Source organism: Hyla sarda, chromosome 10 (assembly GCF_029499605.1).
Source record: "Hyla sarda isolate aHylSar1 chromosome 10, aHylSar1.hap1, whole genome shotgun sequence".
In the NCBI taxonomy this organism is placed as follows: Eukaryota; Metazoa; Chordata; class Amphibia; order Anura; family Hylidae; genus Hyla; species Hyla sarda.
Genome location: NC_079198.1, coordinates 136,730,205 through 136,755,001, shown reverse-complemented (window position 1 = coordinate 136,755,001; position 24,797 = coordinate 136,730,205). Strand labels below are relative to the sequence as shown.

At 46.3% G+C, this 24,797-nt stretch overlaps 1 protein-coding gene across 13 annotated transcripts in view; it reads right to left on the bottom strand.

Annotated features, from left to right (window-relative positions):
* Positions 1-24,797, bottom strand: part of TP73 (tumor protein p73) — a 184,261-nt gene that overhangs the window by 41,836 nt on the left and 117,628 nt on the right. For all 13 annotated transcript variants that reach the window (XM_056544417.1, XM_056544422.1, XM_056544416.1 and 10 more), the window contains one exon: positions 21,909-22,154. In XM_056544417.1, the coding sequence (XP_056400392.1) occupies positions 21,909-22,154 (246 nt within the window). The remainder of the gene's footprint in view (positions 1-21,908; positions 22,155-24,797) is intronic.

The following is a 24,797-nucleotide window of genomic DNA, read 5'->3' as shown; positions in this document are numbered from 1 at the left end:
TCACTGGAGAGCTGGCGCGCGCGCGCGCGCCCTAGAGAGCGGAGCCGCGCGCGCCAGAACATGACAGCCGGGGACCGGGACAGGTAAGTGGCTTGGGATGCGATTCGCGAGCGGGCGCGTCCCGCTATGCGAATCGCATCCCCATCGTGAATGAAAGTGCAGCGCTCCCGGTCAGCGGGTCTGACCGGGGCGCTGCAGAAAGGAGAACGCCGCAAGCGCTCCGGGGAGGAGCAGGGACCCGGAGTGCTCGGCGTAACACCCACATTAGGTGCAGTACAGTTCCCCCACAGACATACAGCCTTCAGCCATATACAGTGTATGGCTGGAGGCTGTATGCCTGTTTTCCTCAGTGTTCTGACCACCGCGCCTCCGGTCTGGGGGCCCGGGGTATGGGCCATAGCAGTAGGTCCCGGGACCGTAGGAGCGGAGGTCGGAACACTGAAGATGACGTGCCGCTGGTCACTTACCATGTTCGCGCGTCCTCCTCTCTGCTCCGCTTTTCTCTAATGGGCGCAGGCACGGGATGACAGTGACGTCCCTGCATGCGCTATCTCCCGGCGGCCCCTGAGTTTTTCAAGTTAACTCGGGGGCTGTTGCAGAGAGATAACCGTCGGGACATCCTTGTGTCCAGAATTTTTTTTTCGGGACACAGGGATGTCCCGAATGTGACGGGGGCCCCCTGTGGGCCCGGAGCAGGCACTCCATGAGCGCCAATGATGATCAGGCCCTGCCCATTACAGCGCCATTCCTCTAATCCAGCATTAACAGGGGCACAAAGTGTGGACCAAGCTTTATCAATCGACCGCAGAGCACACGGATCAATGGGGTTCTATGAAACCACATTGATCTGTATGAGGAATCTAATGATTCCTCCTAAAAGTCCCCTAAGTGTAAAAAAAAAAAAAAAAAAAGTTGAATAAAAACTTTAAAATAACACCCATTAACCCTTTCCTTATTAAAAGTTTAAATCACCCCCCTTTTCCCAAATTCCATATAAAAAGTATGTAACCATAATAATGTGTTAATGTCCAAACTATAAAATGATATTGTTAATTAAACCACACGGTCAATGGCGTACACGCAAAAAAAAATACCAAGGTCCAAGATAGCGTATTTTTGGTCAAGATAGCGTATGATGGCAAAAAATAAGCCATCATATGGATTTTTACGTGTAAAATTGAAAGGATTATGATTTTTAAAAGGTGATGAGGAAAAACCAAAAGTGGAAAAACGCTTGGTGCTTAAGTGGTTAAACTCACCTGGGGCAAGTAATAGGTTTGGGCAATATAAAAATCACACCTGAAAGCCGATAGAAAACGAGAGAAGTTCACTTAGTCTTTGCATTGTGTGTCTGTGTCACTAACAATGGACAACAGAGAGGAGAGGAGAACTGTCTGAGGACTTGAGAACCAAAATTGTGGAAATATATCAACAATCTCAAGGTTACAAGTCCATCTCCAGAGATATAGATTTGCCTTTGTCCACAGTGCACAACATAATCAAGAAGTTTGCAACCCATGGCACTGTAGATAATCTCCCTGGGCGTGGACGGAAGAGAAAAATTGATGAAAGGTGTCAACACAGGATAGTCCGGATGGTGGATAAGCAGCCCCAAACAAGTTCCAAAGATATTCAAGCTGTCCTGCAGGCTCAGGGAGCATCAGTGTCAGCGCAAACTATCCGTCGAAATTTAAATGAAATGAAACGCTATGGAGGAGACCCAGGAGGACCCCACTATGGAGGAGACCCAGGAGGACCCCACTATGGAGGAGACCCAGGAGGACCCCACTGCTGACACAGAGACATAAAAAAGCAAGAATACATATTGCCAAAATGAACTTGAGTAACCAAAATCCTTCTATCTTGTGGACAGATGAGACCAAGATAGAGCTTTTTGGTAAAGCCCATCATTCTACTGTTTACTGAAAACTGAATGTGGCCTACAAAGAAAAGAACACAGTACCTACAGTGAGATATGGTGGAGGTCAGTGATGTTTTGGGGTTGTTTTGCTGCTTCTGGCACTGGGGGCTTGGAATGTGTACAAGACATCATGAAATCTGACGATTACCAATGGATTTTGGGTCGCACTGTACAGCCCAGTGTCAGAAAGCTGGGTTTGAGTCCGAGATCTTGGGTCTTCCAGCAGGACAATGACCCCAAACATACGTCAAAAAGCCCCAGAAATGGATGGCAACAAAGCGCTGGAGAGTTCTGAAGTGTCAGCAATGAGTCCAGATCTAAATCCCATTGATCACCTGTGGAGAGATCTTATAATTACTGTTGGGAAAAGGCGCCTTCCAATAAGCATGAAGTGGTATTTCCTGTTTGACTTTTCTTTTTTTGACTACAAATCCCATAATTCCATTTTCCTCCCTCCCACACATCAGCCACCCCACCCATTGAAACATAAATGAGCTGCATCCATTCAAAAGACCTGGTGTTTTCAATCAGGGTGCCTACAGCTGTTGCATTAGTTGCAGATTGATCTCTCTCCCACCAAGCGATCCCTCCACCCATTGAAGCAGACAGGCTCCCTGTCATTAGCTGACTAGTGATGTCAGGTCTCGGCCACATTGCAACCTGGGAAAAATCTCAGACAACAGTCATTTTGTATGCTGTTAAAAATAAATATTGGGGTGAAAATCACATAAGAATTGTGAGAAAACCGTCACACACAGGTACAGACAATATATTATGAACTATACTACCTTTACAGCCCCTGTAGCAGAGTCAAATAAAAAAAATACCTGGAATACCCCTTTAAGTTAAGGGTGCCAATAATTTTGTCCAGACCATTTTTGGAGTTTGGTGACATTATGTCAAATTAGCTTTTTTCCTCCCTTTTATGGTTTAAATTCCAATACACACAAAGTGAATGAACATGTGTATAGCAAAACATGTGTTACTGCAATCCTTTCCTGTGAGAAATACAAAATTTTCGTAAAAAATTTCAGGGGTGCCATGACTGTAGATGTCCGGCCAAACGTGATAATCTTCCTTTTATTCTAGGAGACATTTCACCTATGTTCTACAGATTGGTGGGGGTCCCATTGGTCTGGCTTATACCAATCAGCATGGTATTCCGTATCCTGCCAATAGGGGATAACATGCTGAGATGGGAATACTCTGTTAAGGTGGGGTAACACATGCAGTATTTTCCTACATATTTCCAATGACTTCAATGGGTGGGAAAATACGCAGCAGCAAATACGCAACTAAATACGGAACATGTGACCCTATCCTAAAAGCTCAAAAGAGAAACATTGGCTGGACCCACTGAGGGTCTCCCAACTCTCCCCCTGACAGATAAAGTCAGAACTTATGGAGGCACTCTGGTTGGAAAACACTGCCCTAGAGATAAGCTGCTGCCAAAACAGTCTCTGGTAGTGACTAAAACACATGACTTGAGCGTCCAAGTGCATGGGGGGAGGATAACAGCTACAGATGGTGCATATTTGTATTTATTTCAGGATGGGTGGAGCACCGGTACATCTATGGCCGCCCTGGCCAGACATGACTCCATCATTGCCAGACAAGTCAGGAGTGTCCTCCAGTCTCCCCGTCACTTCAGCGCAATTATCAATATGGATTAGCTCAAACACAAACTTCACTTTTCGACCCTACGAAAACAAAAAGACGGCCAAGGCGGCTGGGTCTCCGAGGATCCGCTAGCTGATGTGTCCTAACACATTGGAGCTGATAACATCTCAGTTATCTTCAGCTTCTGTCCAGACTTGTCTGTTTTGGGTTATTTAATTTTATATATATATATTTTTTTTTCTTGAAAGGAAATGATTTGCCCAAACAATTAGATTTTCCCACCCATCATCCCCCCATCTCCCCCCCTTCTTTCTACCATACATTCCAGTCTGTACAAAGATGACTAAACTCAACTTGCCTTTCATTGTAATCATCAGATCCGAGCGAAAAAGCCACCAAGAAGCTCCGGAGAGAGGGATGAGGGGATGGAGCCGCAGGCTGTTAATTCTTTTTGCACTCCTACCAGGCAGCTGTATTTGTGTCCTGGGACAGGTTCGGACAAGATAGCGCCACGGCGGTGATAATAATGTGTCTGTCATCCTACTCTGGCATGTAGGATCTTGCAAACCGCAAATACCGTTAACTGGCTTGAGTGAATCTGTTACGACAGATCCTGGAAATAATGCAGGGATTGCAGTACATATCTGAGAGGTTCAGTAACCAGCATGAATAATTTTACCTTCTTTGGTGCTATCCTAAAAGAGCTTAGGTGAGGATGTGAGAATAATGGTCACAAGCAAGTCCTGTGTGCTATAAAGGCAGGTCCATCTATGAACATCACTTACCAATGTATACATAGAATCAGTGCGCATCAATATCAGTCATTATGTATATACATTACATCCTGTATTATTCTCCAGAGCGGTACTCACTATTCTGCTGGTGAGGTCACTGTGTACATACATTACATTACTTATCCTGTACTGATCCTGAGTTATATCCTGTATTATACTCCAGAGCTGTACTCACTATTCTGCTGGTGAGGTCACTGTGTACATACATTACATTACTTATCCTGTACTGATCCTGAGTTATATCCTGTATTATACTCCAGAGCTGTACTCACTATTCTGCTGGTGAGGTCACTGTGTACATACATTACTTATCCTTTACTGATCCGGAGTTATATCCTGTATTATACTCCAGAGCTGCACTCACTATTCTGCTGGTGAGGTCACTGTGTACATACATTACATTACTTATCCTGTACTGATCCTGAGTTATATCTTGTATTATACTCCAGAGCTGTACTCACTATTCTGCTGGTGGGGTGACTGTGTACATACATTACATTACTTATCCTGTACTGATCCTGAGTTATATTCTGTATTATACTCCAGAGCTGTACTCACTATTCTGCTGGTGAGATCACTGTGTACATACATTACATTACTTATCCTGTACTGATCCTGAGTTATATCCTGTATTATACTCCAGAGCTGCACTCACTATTCCGCTGGTGAGGTCACTGTATACTTACATTACATTACTTATCCTGTACTGATCCTGAGTTATATCCTGTATTATATTCCAGAGCTGTACTCACTATTCTGCTGGTGAGGTCACTGTGTACATACATTACTTATCCTGTACTGATCCTGAGTTATATCCTGTATTATATTCCAGAGCTGTACTCACTATTCTGCTGGTGAGATCACTGTGTACATACATTACATTACTTATCCTGTACTGATCCTGAGTTATATCTTGTATTATACTCCAGAGCTGTACTCACTATTCTGCTGGAGGAGTCACTGTGTACATACATTACATTACTTATCCTGTACTGATCCTGAGTTATATCCTGTATTATATTCCAGAGCTGTACTCACTATTCTGCTGGTGAGGTCACTGTCTACATACATTACATTACTTATCCTGTACTGATCCGAAGTAACATTTCTTCTATATTGGGAGGGAACATTCATCTCTTATATTTGGAATCTGCAGATATACGATGCTGTGATCTTATGTGTGGATAATCAGGTTGGTGCATAGAATCAGGGAAACCATAGCAGCAGCCCGGATATAAGCATTGGTGCTGCTCCTGTTGTGTATACATCGCACAAGTCTCTGCACACAATAGATCTGTCTACAAGCTGACAAACTACCCTGCACCTGCTGTGTTGTCCCAGCGCACAGACCTGTAATTATACCCGGGGGGGGGCAGAGGCCCAAAACATCTCAACTATTCTCAGGGTATCCAGAGCATCTTCTGCTGCAGATCCTGAAACCCGTAACCAACCTACAACACATGGGACACGGCACAGGGGATGTATATGTGGTGGCCCAGTACGGGAGATGTTACTCCGTACCCTTGCTGCCCTGTCAGGCAGCCTCCTGTAGTGTCCCCTGCCCCCCCCCCCCCCCCCTGCATCTGTTTATTTTAATTGTATATAATCCCTATGTTATATATGTAAGCGTGTTTTACCTTTAAGACTGTTTACCATGTGATTTGTCATGTGATTGTTACCCAGGAGGTATCAGTGACCAGGTGACCAATGGGACCCCACCAATGCCTCCTCCCTATAAGCCCTGGGTGGAGCCTCTGCTCTCTTAGTCTTTGCTGAGGTCCAGTAAAGTCGAGCCTAAGTGAGTGTCCAGAGTCATAGGAGCCTCAAGTCCAGTCTGCAGCCACAAGTTACAAACCTGTCACAGTCTTGTCAGTTACAAGTCAGTCAAGTCAAAGTCATTAGTGATGAGCGGCATTGCCCATATTCGAATTTGCGATATTTCGTGAAAAAATTGATGATTATTCGTATTATATTCGCAAGTTTCGCATATTCGAGGAAGAAAACAGTGAGGGGGGGCAACATTACTACTGGTTGCTAGGGATGTTGTTGATAACCTCTGACAAGTGTATTTGCATCATTCTAATTGGCCCACAAGTGAAAAGAAGGAATATGCAAATATGCGGAAAAAAGTGAATATTCGTAATTTCGGATATATAGTGAATACATTCGCAATATTCGCGAATTTGTGATATTTGCAATAAAAATTCGAAATGCGAATATTCGCGCCCAACACTAAAAGTCATCTGTCTAGTCAACGTGGCCTGCACTAAATTGTCCACCTCTACTACAAGTCCCAGCAAGCCCTTAAGGTCTCTGAAGTCACTGGTCACCTCCGTGGGCCTGGCTGAACTGTATAGACTTTTCCACCTGTCTAACGGTAAAGCTACCGTTGTCCGTAACTTGGTGTCGGTGTGGAGTAATTACTGCCCCCCATGCCTAGCCCAGGATCCAGCTGTATACCTTCAGGTGGTATTGAGAATAAACCGCGCCCTGGCGTCACGAAAACAAGGGGTTAATGCCATCTGCCCCTAGGGTAATTCTATCTGCCCTTTTCATCACACCCCATACCACATATATAGCATAGCAACTGTATATGTCTGGAGAAAACCAGGTACTGACCATCACCTGCCCAATACCATCCCTACAGTGATCATGGTGGGGGCAGCATCATGTCTGGAGGAAACCAGGTACTGCCCATCCCCTGCCCAATACCATCCCTACAGTGATCATGGTGGGGGCAGCATCATGTCTGGAAGAAACCTGGCACTGCCCATCACCTGCCTAATACCATCCCTACAGTGATCATGGTGGGGGCAGCATCATGTCTGGAGGAAACCAGGCAATGCCCATCACCTGCCCAATACCATCCCTACAGTGATCATGGTGGGGGCAGCATCATGTCTGGGGGAAACAAGGCACTGCCCATCCCCTGCCCAATACCATCCCTACAGTGATCATGGTGGGGGCAGCATCATGTCTGGAGGAAACCAGGCACTGCCCATCACCTGCCCAATACCATCCCTACAGTGATCATGGTGGGGGCAGCATCATGTCTGGAGGAAACCAGGCACTACCCATCACCTGTCCAATACCATCCCTACAGTGATCATGGTGGGGGCAGCATCATGTCTGGGGGAACCAGGCACTGCCCATCGCCTGCCCAATACCATCCTTACAGTGATCATGGTGGGGGCAGCATCATGTCTGGAGGAAACCAGGCACTACCCATCACCTGTCCAATACCATCCCTACAGTGATCATAGTGGGGCAGCATCATGTCTGGGGGAAACCAGGCACTACCCATCACCTGTCCAATACCATCCCTACAGTGATCATGGTGGGGGCAGCATCATGTCTGGGGGAAACCAGGCACTACCCATCACCTGTCCAATACCATCCCTACAGTAATCATGGTGGGGGCAGCATCATGTCTGGGGGAAACTAGGCACTGCCCATCACCTGCCCAATACATCCCTACAGTGATCATGGTGGGGGCAGCACCATGTCTGGGGGAAACCAGGCACTGCCCATCACCTGCCCAATACCATCCCTACAGTGATCATGGTGGGGGCAGCATGATGTCTGGGGGAAACTAGGCACTAAGCCCTATGGACCTCAGACTGGGCAGAAGGTTCACACATGAGCGGCTTAATGAGAACTCTGTGAATTATGGGGTATTGAGTGCAGAAAGATTGGGAAGACCTACCAAATGCAGTGCATAAATGCTGGCTAAATTATTATTGTCATCTTGATGTGTATTTTTGTAGCTCATGATTTTAGAGCTAAAAAAAATGCATAAAAACAAGAAATAAAACATATCTATGACTTTTTCATCATCTATCTACCTCCACCATCCACTCATAAAATATACAATTTCCCTTAATTCTCCATGGCATATTTTCTAACTCCATCCTATTCCAGTACCGGTAGGATCCTCCATATAATCTCCAGGGATCTGTGGTTTTCCCCCTTGACCTTTACTCTTTGATAGTGACCAGACCATGAAACCATAAAGTCAAAGTGTTTGCTCTGTATTTAGGAAGATTATGCTCATAAAACAATCTTGACTGTAAGGATAAAGCAGTGATCGCTGTGAAGCTGGATACAAGCCCCAGCAGCTCCATGCAGCATCCCGTCCTTATAGATCCCAGCAAGAACACAGGCCCGGCATGTCCTTTCATGTATGCCAAGAATCTCTCTCCACTCAGGAGATGCACTATATACACGGCCCAGGTGCCAAAATCTTATTTACAATGTTTGCAGCACCTTCATCATTCCACATTAGCATCAGGAACGATTTACTGCCCAAACATATTCAAACCCAATTGGTGTTACTAGGTAAACAAACCATGAGGTATCTCCCAGGGTTTTACATGGCTATAGGGCGTGCAGAGATAGCTGATGCTCCTAGGTCCTGGTGCCTTAGGCTCCTCTGCCACATAAGACAACAGCAGAATTACAAATGGCACATGGTAGGTATGGGGCCCTGCTACAGATTGTGGCCCATAAGGCTTGTAAACCAGGCCTATATTGGATGAATTCAGAAGCATCTTCCCAGCTGTTCAGTGAGTGACAACCACTAGTGGCCATTGTATTGCCTATACATATCAAATGTTATGATATCAAATATGATATAAAATTACCTATAGACAAAGCAAGTCATAGAAACCTACTCCATCCTTTCCATTGCCTTGTGCCCACCCAGGGTGTAGGGAGACTGTGCAGATACCAGAACCACCATGGCACACTTGCTCGTTCTTGAATGCCTGTGTCTTGCTCTACCCCCTATAGTTTTGCATTTGGAATAAGTGTGTATGAGTTTTGCACGGAGTGTTTCTTATTTTATTTTCTTTCCTGTTGTGTAACCGGTGCGACACCACTTCTTGGGCTGTATCGTAACACAATACAACACAACACAATCCAATCACTGGTGAGGAGGGTCATCACTGTGGTCAGTGATTAGCAGAGCAGCCAGTGTGACCAGTGACTGGCAGAGCAGCCAGTGTGACCAATGATTGGCAAAGCAGCCAGTGTGACCAGTGACTGGCAGAGCAGCCAGTATGGCCAGCGATTGGCAGAGCAGCCAGTGTGACCAATGATTGGCAGAGCAGCCAGTGTGACCAGTGACTTACAGAGCAGCCAGTGTGACCAGTGATTGGCAGAACAGCCAGTGTGACCAATGATTGGCAGAGCAGCCAGTGTGACCAGTGACTTACAGAGCAGCCAGTGTGACCAGTGATTGGCAGAACAGCCAGTGTGGCCAGTGGTAGGGAGAGCAGCCAGTATGGCCAGTGATTGGCAGAGCAGCCAGTGTGGCCAGTGATTGGGAGAGCAGCCCGTGATTGGGAGAGCAGCCAGTGTGGCCAGTGGTAGGGAGAACAGCCAGTGTGGCCAGTGATAGGGAGAGCAGCCAGTATGGCCAGTAATAGGGAGAGCAGCCAGTGTGGCCAGTGGTAGGGAGAGCAGCCAGTGTGGCCAGTGATTGGGAGAGCAGCCAGAGTGGGCAGTGATAGGGAGAGCAGCCAGTGTGGCCAGTGGTAGGGAGAGCAGCCAGTGTGGCCAGTGGTAGGGAGAGCCGGCAGTGTGGCCAGTGGTAGGGAGAACAGCCAGTGTGGCCCGTGATAGGGAGAGCAGCCAGTGTGGCCAGTGGTAGGGAGAGCAGCCAGTGTGGCTAGTGATTGGGAGAGCAGCCATTTTGGCCAGTGGTAGGGAGAACAGCCAGTGTGGCCAGTGGTAGGGAGAGCCGCCAGTGTGGCCAGTGATAGAGAGAGCAGCCAGTGTGGCCAGTGATAGAGAGAGCAGCCAGTGTGGCCAGTGATTGTGAGAGCAGCCAGTGTGGCCAGTGGTAGGGAGAGGAGCCAGTGTTGCCAGTGGTAGGGAGAGCAGCCAGTGTGGCCAGTGATAGGGGGAGCAGCCAGTGTGGCAAGTGATAGAGAGAGCAGCCAGTGTGGCCAGTGGTAGGGAGAGCAGCCAGTGTGGTCAGTGATAGAGAGAGCAGCCAGTGTGGCCAGTGATTGGAAGAGCAGCCAGTGTGGCCAGTGGTAGGGAGAGGAGCCAGTGTGGCCAGTGATTGGGAGAGCAGCCAGTGTGGCCAGTGGTAGGGAGAGGAGCCAGTGTGGCCAGTGATTGGGAGAGCAGCCAGTGTGGCCAGTGATAGAGGGAGCAGCCAGTGTGGCCAGTGATAGAGAGAGCAGCCAGTGTGGCCAGTGATTGGAAGAGCAGCCAGTGTGGCCAGCGATAGGGAGAACAGCCAATGTGACCAGTGATAGGGAGAGCAGCCAGTGTGGCCAGTAATTGGGAGAGCAGCCAATGTGGCCAGTGATAGGGAGAGAAGCCAGTGTGGCCAGTGGTAGGGAGAGCAGCCAGTGTGGCCAGTGATTGGGAGAGCAGCCATTTTGGCCAGTGGTAGGGAGAACAGCCAGTGTGACCAGTGGTAGGGAGAGCAGCCAGTGTGGCCAGTGATAGAGAGAGCAGCCAGTGTGGCCAGTGATAGAGAGAGCAGCCAGTGTGGCCAGTGATTGGGAGAGCAGCCAGTGTGGCCAGTGGTAGGGAGAGCAGCCAGTGTGGTCAGTGATAGAGAGAGCAGCCAGTGTGGCCAGTGGTAGGGGGAGCAGCCAGTGTGGTCAGTGATAGAGAGAGCAGCCAGTGTGGCCAGTGATAGGGAGAGCAGCCAGTGTGGCCAGTGGTAGGGGGAGCAGCCAGTGTGGTCAGTGATAGAGAGAGCAGCCAGTGTGGCCAGTGATAGGGAGAGCAGCCAGTGTGGCCAGTGATTGGGAGAGCAGCCAGTGTGGCCAGTGATAGGGAGAGCAGCCAGTGTGGCCAGCGATTGGGAGAGCAGCCAGTGTGGCCAGTGGTAGGGAGAGGAGCCAGTGTAGCAAGTGGTAGTGAGAGCAGCCAGTGTGGCCAGCGATAGGGAGAACAGCCAATGTGACCAGTGATAGGGAGAGCAGCCAGTGTGGCCAGTGGTAGGGAGAGCAGCCAATGTGGCCAGTAATTGGGAGAGCAGCCAATGTGGCCAGTGATAGGGAGAGAAGCCAGTGTGGCCAGTGATAGGGAGAGAAGCCAGTGTGGCCAGTGATTGGGAGAGCAGCCAGTATGGCTAGTGACTAGGAGAGTAGCCACCGTGACCAGTGATGGGCAAAGCAGCCAGTGTGGCCAGTGATTGGTTGAACAGCCTTGTGTCCAGTGATTAGCAGGAAGTAGTGAGCTGCAGGAACCGGGCACCATTAGAACAGCAATGACCGTAGAACGGTAGATAGTTTTTTATTCACCCACATTTAGAGAATCAACATAGCCAAATCTCCTTATCTATGCAGGAATAGGACAAAGACAGTTCTTTGCTGTTCTCAAAATATCCTATCAGGCGAAAAACAATTCCATGTAACAGGACTGTACTGCAATACAGGGCCAAATAATACCAGAGGAACCTGTATTACTGTGTAACTACTCAGGGGCCTAGGAAAGCTGAATGACAACTTTTGCGGGCACTATACTGGCAGCCATATTGGTTGTCACACAGCTTTCCCAGAAAGCTAAAGTATATAACTAGTAGAATGACTTTACTCGTATCTCACTTGTTGATCTTTCTAACCAGTAAGATAAATCTCTATTATATGGAGGCATTCGGAGCGCGTTCTTTGTCCGTGTGCTGGATGCCACCGCGTCCCAACACAAAGGAAGGCATTCTAGGCTCAGAGGCTTAGCTATGATGTCATGGCCTTTGAAGTGGGATTTTCCTCATGTCAACTCTGCAAAAGCGCCTTGTCGTACTGCGCCTCAGGCAGGCAAACACAAATCAATGGAGCAGGTACCTGTTAACCTCAAGGAGGAAAAACAAATAAATCCATTATCTGTGCTGTGTGTAGTCAGCGACTAACTAACCCCATATACACAATGTCCATGTGATATCAGTGAATCTCAGCGCCTAGGGCTGTCCACCGTCCATTACCTTATTTCAGGTGCTAAACTCATCCAGGATACCAAACACCTCTATACGCTTCCACCTGACAAGTACTTTACACTACATGGGCAAAAGTATGTGACCCCCTAGCAATTCTAGTAACAGGTGCATAAACCCCAGAGTACAACCATGCAGACTCCATAGATACAGAGAATGGATTGTACTGATGAGATCCACATGGCAATACAGTGATCCCTCAACTTACAATGGCCTCAACATACAATAGTTTCAACAAACAATGGTCTTTTCTGGACCATTGTAACTTGAAACCAGACTCAACATACAATGCTATGGGATCTGCGAAACGTGTCAATGGCCGAAAGAACCGACCAATCAGAATGGGAATTCACTGGTAAAACCCCCTGTATTACTGAAATGTATGCACTGACTGGTGTCTGGTAGCGCCTCCTACAGTACAGGGAGGTATTACATGTTCTGTACTCTTTACCTGTATTACTGAAGTGTATGCACTGACTGGTGTCTAGTAGTGCCCCCTACAGTACAGGGAGGTATTACATGTTCTTTACTCTTTATCTGTATTACTGAAGTGTATGCACTGACTGGTGTCTGGTAGCGCCCTCTACAGTACAGGGAGGTATTACATGTTCTGTACTCTTTACCTGTATTACTGAAGTGTATGCAGTGACTGGTGTCTGGTAGCGCCCCCTACAGTACAGGGAGGTATTACATGTTCTGTACTCTTTACCTGTATTACTGAAGTGTATGCACTGACTGGTGTCTGGTAGCGCCCACTACAGTACAGGGAGGTATTACATGTTCTGTACTCTTTACCTGTATTACTGAAGTGTATGCACTGACTGGTGTCTGGTAGCATCCCCTACAGTACAGGGAGGTATTACATGTTCTGTACTCTTTACCTGTATTACTGAAATTCATGTACTGACTGGCTGTCTGGTAGCGCCCCCTACAGTAAAGGGAGGTATTACATGTTCTGTACTCTTTACCTGTGTTACTGAAGTGTATGCACTGACTGATGTCTGGTAGTGCCCCCTACAGTACAGGGAGGTATTACATGTTCTGTACACTTTACCTGTATTACTGAAGTATATGCACTGACTGGTGTCTGGTAGCGCCCCCTACAGTACAGGGAGGTATTACATGTTCTGTACTCTTTACCTGTATTACTGAAGTGTATTTACTGACTGCTGTCTGGTGGCGCCTCATACAGTACAGGGAGGTATTACATGTTCTGTACTCTTTACCTGTATTACTGAAGTGTATGCACTGACTGGTGTCTGGTAGCGCCCCCTACAGTACAGGGAGGTATTACATGTTCTGTACTCTTTACCTGTATTACTGAAGTGTATGCACTGACTGGCTGTCTGGTAGCACCCCCTACAGTAAAGGGAGGTACTACATGTCCTGTACTCTTTATCTGTATTACTGAAGTGTATGCACTGACTGGCTGTCTGGTAACGCCCCCTACAGTACAGGGAGGTACTACATGTCCTGTACTCTTTATCTGTATTACTGAAGTGTATGCACTGACTGGCTGTCTGGTAGCACCCCCTATAGTAAAGGGAGGTACTACACGTTCTCTACTACTTTTAACCCATGCCATGGTTAGCTGCTCCTTTGGACACCAAGTAAGGGTGGCTCCATTTTACTTTCTTAGGACATTGCGTGTACTGTACAGGACCCTGAAGAAGCTCCTGTCAGCTACATAGACCAGTGTTTCCCAACGAGCATGCCCGGACAGCCTTATTCAGTGCAATGTTTTGCCACTGGCAGGTCTAACCGTTTTTTCCTTACCGTATACCGGTGATGATTAAACCGAGTTTTAAAATCCCATGTGGTCTCACCCACATAGATGAGACCACATGGGCAAACCAAGGCATACACAACAAATGTGGAAGTACAGGTCAGATAGTACTTGAGGTCATACACCTTGCCGCTAGTGGGATGCGTGAACTGTGGACCTTTAGCCATCTGGGGACAGTTAACGCACTGGCAGCAAGGGTATGAGCCCTTGTTTTGTACTGTGAGATAACGCTGAATAGAAGTCTGGCGGGACACATCAGCTTTAATCAATCTGTCTAGATAGATATATTTATTGGCTTACTGGCCCTGGTGCTAAACATTCAGTTTTGGTTTTCTCTAACCGGCAACTTCTCTTTTAGGCTAAGTTTCTACTTGTTTTTTTGGGGGGGGTTTGAGGGGGGGAAACGCCAAGAAAAACGCCAATTCTGCCACATGGCGTTTTTTCGGCCAAAAAACACTGTGGCCAGATGTTAGCTGTAAATCAATGAGAAATCGCAAAATTCTTATTCCACTTGGCGTTTTTCACTTTAGCGTTTTTTTTTTTAATCCTTTTTGCGTTTTTTCACTCTTTTTGGCGTTTTTCAGCTCCTTGGCAGTTTTCCAAAATTGAAGCATGTTGAGCCACTGGCGATTTTTAGTCAAAATCGTGGCGTTTTTCTCCAATAGAAGTTTATGGGAGTGAAAAAGCGCCAAGAAAAATGCCATGTGGGTTTTAACTTTGGCGTTTTTGCAGGTGGTTTTAATTCTTTTTTGGACTTTAGCAAAAAAGTGTTGGAGATTCCTTTTTTAATAAAATTTCGTAGGGTACCATTAAAAAAAAAAATTTGTATCTAACGAAATGTATCTTTTTTATAACAAAATTTTTATTAATTTTTAAAACAGGGATCAATTTATGTGGGCGGGCGGGGACCTAAAAATATAGCTGACAATAATAAAAATGTAGTGTGTGTTTGTTTTTCACTATTTTCCACATTATTTTAGGTAGTACTACTACTCCCAGCATAGAACACACTGTTCCATGATGGGAGTAGTAGTTACCTGTACTATTTGACAGATTGCCCATTGCGATTGTCCTGTATAATGTATAGATGCGGCGGGCGCTCTTCTATGGTCCCCTGCACTCACGTATGTATACACATATTCAGATTTCCCGCAGAGAGTTGTGATTGGCCAGATGGTTCCAGTCAATCAGAACTCTCTGTGAGAAATAGGAATATGTGTATATATACGGCAGTGCAGGGGACCATAGGAGAGCAGACGGCCGCATCTATACATTATACAGGAGGATCACAGCGGGTGTCAGGAGTGACATCCACTGTGATCTTTCCTTAACTGCAGGTACTACTACTCTCAACATGGAGCACACTCTGCTCAATGCTGGGAGCTGTAGTACCTGCATTAATAGACAGATCGCAACAGGTGTCAGAAATTACACTCGCTGAGATATGTCTATTAATGCAGGTACTACAGCTCCCAGCATGGAGAAGAGTGTGCTCCATGTTGGGAGTAGTAGTACCTGCAGGTAAGAACAGATCACAGTGGGTATCACTTCTGACACCCGGTGCGATCGTCCTATCTATTGCAGAGATGGAGCGGCTTTCTCCTGCACTTGCATCTCTGCACTATACTCCGGCCGGCCACTCACCATTCATATTTCCCTCAGAGCTGTGATTGGCTGCAACCATCCGGCCAATCCCCACTCTGGGCAGAAAATATGAATGAATGATGTTCTATTCACATCACTGGCCGGATTATAGTGCAGAGATGTGAGCGCTGTATAGAGCCGCTTAACATCTCTGCTATATTATGGACGATCGCATCGGGTGTCACGACTGACACCCCGGGCGATATGTCTATTAGTACAGGTACTACTACTCCCATCATGGGACAGTCTGTTTCATGCTGGGAGTAGTAGTACTACCTAAAAAATTTAAAAAATAGAGAAAAAAAGTGAAACACACACGCACTTTATTAAAATTTAATTAAAATTTTGCTATAAAATATAAAAATTTCGTTAAATAAATTTTTTTCCATCACTACTGCATCCTTTTTTGGGTACCAAATTTTGGGTACCAAAAAAACTGCCAAGGTGCAATTTCGGCACAAATGCAAAAATGCCAGAACAAATGCCAGACACAGGAAATTGCACTGCCGTTTTTCAGAGGCGTAGCGTGGGGGGTGCAGGGGGGGCCGGCCTCACCGGGCGCAACATCTGGGGAGGCAAAGGCTGTCCGGGCATGCTGGGAGTTGTAGTTTCACAACAGCTGGAGGCCCCCTGGTTATTAGTATACAGTATTAGGTTTTATATGCGCTGGCCGGCCCCCGCCTGCAGCCACACACGGGAGCCGGCCCGGGCACATAAAAAGAAGTATTCCTATCCCGAATATCCCTGTGTCCCGAAAAATCTTTTCGGGACATAAGGATGTCCGCCGGTCACTCACCATTCCCCGGCCAGCGCTCGTCCTCCTTCGGTCCTTCGCTTCTCCGCCTCTATGGTTGTATGCACGGGACGTCACTGACAACCATAGAGACGCAGGAGGACCGCAGAATCCTCGCAGGAGGACGCGCGCTGGCCGGGGCCTGGTAAGTGACCGGTGGCGCGTCATCTTCTTCAGTGTTCCGGTCACCGCTCCCCCGGTCCCGGCACCTACTGCTATGGTCCATAGGCCATAGCAGTAGATGTGACCCCGGGCCGGAGGAGCGGTGACCGGATCACTGTGGGGGCAGCAGTACAGACATACAGCCTCCAGCCATACACTGTATATGGCTGGAGGCTGTATGTCTGTGGGGTGGGGGGAAGCTGACTACTATTGTGGGGGAACTGCTTACCTAATGTGGGGGGGAGCTGCCTACAAATGTGGGGGGAGCTGCCTAATATTGTGGGGGGGAGCTGCCTAATATTGTGGGGAACCTGCCTACTATTGTGGGAGAAATGCTGACCTAATGTGGGGGAGCTGCCTACTATTGTGGGGAAACTGCTACTATTGTGGGGGAGCTGCCTACTATTGTTGGGGAGCTGCCTATTAATGTGGGGGAGCTGCCTACTATTGTGGGGGAGCTGTCTATTAATGTGGGGGAACTCCCGACCTAATGTGGGGGAACTGGCAATCTAATGTGGGGGAAATGCTTACCTAATGTGGGGGAGCTGCCTACTATTGTGGGGAAACTGCTACTATTGTGGGGGAGCTGCCTACTATTGTTGGGGAGCTGCATATTAATGTGGGGGAGCTGCCTACTATTGTGGGGGAGCTGTCTATTAATGTGGGGGAACTCCCGACCTAATGTGGGGAGCTGGCAATCTAATGTGGGGGAACTGCCAACTTAATGTGGGGGAACTATACTGGGGAACTATTTAGATGCATTTTACTTTAATTACATCAGTATTTTCATAACAAACAATACATGTGCTTAGGGGGTAAGGGTTTCTTTAACTAATCTAGTGGAAGAGACTTGAGTGCTAAAATCCACGGGTTAGGGGGCGCAAATTACTTGCCTTGCCCCGGGTGCTGACAACCCACGCTACGCCACTGCCGTTTTTTCATGCGTTTTTTCTTGCATTTTTTTCAAACCAAAAAAGGCAGGACAAAAAACAGAGTAGAAACTTAGCCTTAGGGTTTCAACCATGAGCCCCCTGTAACTTTCAGCTGCATTGCTTGCACTGTTCCTGCTAAGCCTTAATAGCTGGTAATCAGGGCAAGGGGGAGGGGGGGGGGGCAGAGGACTGGGCAGCTGTAACTGTATGACCACATAGTTCTCTTTATGATTTTAGAGATGAATGCAGGGAGGGGTTAGAGAGCACTGTGCAGCTGTATCACCACACAGTTCTCTCTATGATTATAATCATGACTTCTGGGAAGGGATAAAGAGAACTGTGTAGCTGTATCTCTCTTTCTTTGAACATAAAAATGAGTGTAGGCAGAAGATAAATAAGACTGTGCAGATCTAACGGTATGACCATACAGGTCTCTCTATAATCATAGAGATGAGTGCAGGGAGGGGATAGAGAGGAATGTGCAGCTGTAACTGTACGACCACACAGTTCTCTCTATAATCATAGAGATGAGTGCAGGGATAGGATAGAGAGGACTGTGCAGCTGTAACTGTATGACCACACAGTTCTCTCTATAATCATAGAGATGAGTACAGGGAGGGGATAGAGAGGACTGTGCAGCTGTAACTGTATGACCACACAGTTCTCTCTATAATCATAGAGATGAGTACAGGGAGGGGATAGAGAGGACTGTGCAGCTGTAACTGTATGACCACACAGTTCTCTCTATAATCATAGAGATGAGTACAGGGAGGGGATAGAGAGGACTGTGCAGCTGTAACTGTATGACCACACAGTTCTCTCTATAATCATAGAGATGAGTACAGGGAGGGGATAGAGAGGACTGTGCAGCTGTATCTGTATGACCTCACAGTTCTCTCTATGGTCATAGAGATGAGTGCAGGGAGGAGATAGAGAGGACTGTGCAGCTGTAACTGTATGACCACACAGTTCTCTCTATAATCATAGAGATGAGTGCAGGGAGGGGATAGATAGGAATGTGCAGCTGTAACTGTATGACCACATAGTTCTCTCTATGATCATATAGATGAGTGCAGGGATAGGATAGAGAGGACTGTGCAGCTGTAACGGTATGACCACACAGTTCTCTCTATAATCATAGAGATGAGTGCAGGGAGGGGATTGAGAGGACTGTGCAGCTGTAACGGTATGGCCACACAGTTCTCTCTATAATTATAGAGATGAGTACAGGGATAGGATAGAGAGGACTGTGCAGCTGTAACGGTATGGCCACACAGTTCTCTCTATAATCATAGAGATGAGTGCAGGGAGGGGATAGAGAGGACTGTGCAGCTGTAACTGTATGACCACACAGTTCTCTCTATAATCATAGAGATGAGTGCAGGGAGGGGATAGAGAGGACTGTGCAGCTGTAACGGTATGGCCACACAGTTCTCTCTATAATCATAGAGATGAGTGCAGGGAGGGGATAGAGAGGACTGTGCAGCTGTAACGGTATGACCACACAGTTCTCTCTATAATCATAGAGATGAGTGCAGGGAGGGGATAGAGAGGACTGTGCAGCTGTAACAGGTCTTTCTATGACCCAGGAAAAGAACTGATGAGTGCTCTGCCCGATTGTTACATTTTTTCCAGTTGAGAAAACTATTTTATAAAGGGCCCCAAATGCTATAAAACAATAGAAACTCACCAGTTCAATCCTCTGCAATCCCCTGTACAAGCTGTGGTCAGTGCTCTGGTCTTTCATTGGCCTCAGCAGTCACGTGCTGTACTCCTGGCATCAACACTCTGGATACAATGATGGAAGCCATGATGCCAGGAGTATAGCCCATGACTGCTAAGGCTAAGTTTTGTTGCATTTAAAAACTGGGTAACCATTTTAAGGGGAGAGTTAGCATTAATGTGGTGAGGGTGCTCGTGACTCCCCATTTGGCGTAAGGGGCTCGGTCGTAACAGCCTACCTATTACCAAGGCCATAAATACTGTCAGAATACTTTGCAGCTCTGTTCTGGGCACAGAAAGGATTTATCTATGTAAAATATAATCTAAAGCAGACATAAGGACACACACATAACTCGCTGTTTACATAAAAAGTGTCCTCGCAGACATGAAGCTGAAGCTCCCGGGCCACAGCGCTGGATCATTACTGTACAATCATCCTATTACAGCACTGCTGTCCCCTTATGTGCCTCAGAGGTTTGGGCCCCCCAGGCAACAGGGCCCCGTCTCACTGCAGCATCTGCACACCCCTCATAGTCAATATGCACTTGTTTCACACATCTTTATTTATACAAACACTGAGCCAAAAATATACAAGTCACTTGAAGTGACAAAGCCCAAAAAGTTATAATGAAATGAACTTTTTCTTCAACTATTTATGTACAAATGAAATTTAATAAAAAAAATGTCCACACAATGGTTATCGGATATACAGTGGTCCCTCAACATACGATGGTAATCCGTTCCAAATGGACCATCGTTTGTTGAAACCATCGCATGTTGAGGGATCCATGCAATGTAAAGTATAGGACAGTGGTCTACAACCTGCGGACCTCCAGATGTTGCAAAACTACAACACCCAGCATGCCCGGACAGCCGTTGGCTGTCCGGGCATGCTGGGTGTTGTAGTTTTGCAACATCTGGAGGTCCGCAGGTTGAAGACCACTGTTAGAGGAAGTTGTACTCACCTGTCCCCGTCGCTCCGGGCCGTCACCGCTGCCCTGGATGTCGCCTTCCATCGCTGTCGCCGCGTCCCCGGGGTGTCCCCGACGCACCGGTAAGGCCTCTGCTTCCCCGGCATCCTCGCTCTCACATCGCCGCCATCACGTCGCTACGCACGCCGCTAATATTGGATGACGGGACGGCGTGCGCAGCGACGTGATGACGACGATGGAGAGCGCCGACAATGCAGAGGATCCCGAAGAGGACGGGCCGGAGCCCCGAGGACAGGTAAGTGATCGTCAGCGGACCACACGGGGCACCGTAAACGGCTATCCGGTGGTGGCTGAAGCAGTCTGCGCTGCCGGATAGCCGTTTATGCAATGGCCCCGACATAAAAAAGCATCGTATGTTGATGCTGCCTTCACCATGTGATGGCCTCTAAGAGTAATCGCATGTTGAAATTATCGTATGTTGGGGCCATTGTAGGTCGAGGGGTCACTGTATTAAGTGTTTGGCCATTTGTTTTGGTGCTTTTTTGAGTGTCCATGCACCTTATTTATGACAGTTTTTGCGCTATTTTTCATACTTTGAAAAGGATGTGGCTTAGTATGTGCAGCTAGATTTGTTGCATTTATCATCTGTATAAAAAAAAAAGTATTTTTACACAAAAATTTGCACAACTAAACTCCACTCCTTAGGTGGCGCAGGATGTGGGAAGTTCATTGATGTGTGTCTTTCCTCCCTGTTATGAATCCTTTTAAAAACTCTCACAACGTAATATGTTGCATGCGTCATTTCTTAAATTTAGACGCAAATACCCAGCCAGAATAATTGTGCAAATCTGCACACAAATGATAAATCCACCTCCTTAGAATGACACAAAATTGTCTCAGCTTCATGTCACGTGTCCTGATTTGCCTCCTTAAGAATGTGTTACACACGAGACCCACTGACTATGACCTATAGACAATTATCTGTCCAAAAATGGCTTTATAAATATGGTGGACCCCCTAGCAGTGCAACTTTTCCAAAAGGTAATGGAGCTGTCAGAACCAGTTTTTAAAAAATTTCCACCAAGTTGACAATTTTTCTATCACAAAATACAACATTTTTTTTTTTTTTTAAAGAGCCGAGGCGCGTGCTCTCTATCACCGAAAGTGCAAGAAAAAGTGCAAACGTGTCACACTAAAAAAATGTGCAAAAAGGATGTGGTCTATCGCTAAGCCCTTCAACAGGAGAGAGGCCCCCCAACAAACCTACCCTTCAACTCCGGGCCAAAAGGCACCTGCAAGGATCCAGGTTCGATGCCCCTTTTTGCCGAAGCTACTAAGGGGCCGAAAATGCCCCTGGCTTCAACCTAGGTGTTAACCAGGGTATCAGTCAAGGAGCCGTATACTGATGGCATCTCGACCAAAGCCAAGATGCCCAGGGGTTGCAGGGAGGTGAGGAACCTAATGGCCACACACGCCTCCTCTGGACCGCCAGGTGGGACACCCAGAAGGGCTACCGCATCCTGACAAATCCTGTGTACAAAAATAGGCACATAAAAGTGGCACAGTGACAAACAAAAATAATAAATGTTATCACAAAATACAACATATATCATACAGAAGGGTAGTAAACAGATGGGTAACTCACGGTCCACGTCGCTGACTTAGCTGTGCTGGATTGCTGGAACGTCACTTCAAAGTTGTGGGGTCCAGGGTAGTCTGTGTTGGATGGGATGACCGGAGCTGGAGACATGGCGTCAAAGGTGGAGCTGGGCTGGGAGTAGGGGGAATGTGTGGGGACATTGGAGTTGTGGTCGGGGTTGTACGGACTGGTGGAGGCTGCTCTGCTTCCGATACTCTGATCCATGGTGTTATTCAGCAAACTGAATTGAGACTGCAGAAAAGGGAGAAAAGGGGAGGAGGGAGAATCAGAAAACACACAGGTAAGAGCGATTGAAGCATCAGCGGCATCTTAGCACTGGAGGGATCTTGTTACAGGACTCTTAAAGGACTTGCTCGCTTTGGAGTCATTTGAAAAATTTCCTGAGGGTGTTTTTTTCTTTTTTTTTTTTACCTTTTTGGTAACAGGTCAACACTTGTAAGAGGATCGAATGTCATGTTTTGTTATGAGCACCCTCTTAGTAAAGGAATACCTTTGTGCTACACCCTCTAAGAAACGAAATTAGGGAAGACTATGCCAAAATGCATACAAAAAAAAAAAAGTACTATTCACAGAGCCATTTATGCTTTAACACCTAAAATATCTAGAAATACAAGTTCATGGGTGTTTAATAATATATTCTGCTGTTTCTTGGTGTCTTTCTTGGTTTCCTATAATGTACCAGGTGATAACTTTTAAGGTGCCACCGCCGCGGCATACTCTCATGTTCCAACAGAAACCTTTAGAGATCAGCTTAAAGGGGTATTCCAGGGAAAAACTTTTTTATATATATATCAACTGGCTCCAGAAAGTCAGAAAGTTAAACAGATTTGTGAATTACTTCTATTAAAAAATCTTAATCCTTTCAATAATTATCAGCTGCTAAAGTTGAGTTGTTGTTTTCTGTCTGGCAACAGTGCTCTCTGCTGACATCTCTGTTTGTCTCGGGAACTGCACAGAGAAGAAGAGGTTTGCTATGGGGATTTGTTTCTAAACTGGACGGTTCCCGAGACACGTGTCATCAGAGAAAAGAACAACTCAACTTCAGCAGCTCATAAGTACTGAAAGGATTAAGATTTTTTTTTTATAGAAGTAATTTACAAATCTGTTTAACTTTCTGGAGCCAGTTGATATATAAAAAAACTTTTTTCCTGGATAACCCCTAGGGGTTCTCCACTGCCCCAGCGTTTGGAACATTCAGTTCCAAAAGCTGGGTGTGGGCTGCGGGGTCGTGACATCACGGCCACGCCCCCTTGTTACATCACCCCACGCCCCCTCAATGCAAGTCTATGGGAGGGGGCGTACACCCCCTCCCATAGACTTGCATTGAGGGGGCGTGACCGTGACATCACGACCCCGCACCTAACTTTCGGAACTAAATGTTCTGAAATCTGGGGCAGTGGAGTACCCCTTTAATCTGTGGAAGAACCCCTTCAATTACTCTTTTTACACATATTTAAAAAAGCACTCCGAGATTTTTATTTATTTATTTTTTTGCTTATATAAAGCAGCATAGGCTATTATTAGATAATAATGTAAATGATCTTGTTTATGCCTTGTTCACACCTGTTTTAGCTGATGTGGCAGTTTTCTATTTCATTACTAACATTATTTTCTAATGCTGCCTACATTTCCCATGAAACCTCTGGCTTTGCAGAGAGAGGGTGTGGAGTCTTATCACTGCACCTGCTCTTGTAAATAGGCTGCTGGTGCTGGAGGTCCCCAAGGTGAACTGATTAGACTGATTAGTGGGTTGGGGTCAGTTCACATTATATGCAGTTGTTATGTGTTTTTATTCAAAGTGTGCTTTAAGAGAAATATTGTCACAAGTGAAGTGTTTTATAAGAATATGAAGTATTTTGGTTGTGTCTACTACTCTATCCACTACTTGAAGTTTTACTGCATTTTGGCCATGTTTTTGCTTCGATTTCATATAATTGTGGTAAAAATGATGTTTTTACTGTGATTTGCAAAACAGTGGTAAAATATCCCCATTTTGTACATTATTTTGTGAAAAAACACAGCCTCAGCGAAGATGTATGATGCCTGAATATCCTGATGCCTCAAAGATAGTAGCAGTATACAGATAGAGCTGGAGGGGAGGTGTATAACTACTATATATCCTGATCCCATAGAGATAGCAGCAGTATACACATAGAGCTGGAGGTGAGGTGTATAACTACTATATATCCTGATCCCATTGAGATAGCAACAGTATACAGATAGAGCTGGAGGGGAGGTGTATAACTACTATATATCCTGATCCTATAGAGACAGCAGCAGCAGCAGTATACAGAGAGAGCTGGAGGGGAGGTGTATAACTGCTATATATCCTGATCCCATAGAGATAGCAGCAGTATACAGATAAAGCTAGAAAGGAGGTGTATTACTATTATATATCGTGATCCTATAGAGATAGCAACAGTATACAGATAGAGCTTGAAAGGAGGTGTATTACTATTATATATCGTAATCCCATAGAGATAGCAGCAGTATACAGATAGAGCTGGAAAGGAGGTGTATAACTATTATATATCGTAATCCCGTAGAAATAGCAGCAGTATACAGATAGAGCTGGAAAGGAGGTGTATTACTATTATATATCGTAATCCCGTAGAGATAGCAGCAGTATACATAAATGATAATGGTTTACAATCTAATGGTAAGCTACATGGACTGGAAATGGCCTGAGCCAGAGACTTTGTCAGTTCCTCAGAAGAATTATTGCATTATAAGGCATAATTGAAGCCCAATACCCTATTCAATAAGATCGGTGTTGGAAGGTCCCCATTACAGAAGTCTAAAACCACCATTCAGCTAAAATATCCAGCAGAAGGATTTTAGGGAAGATCTATTGTTCACATTAGGTAAGATTCA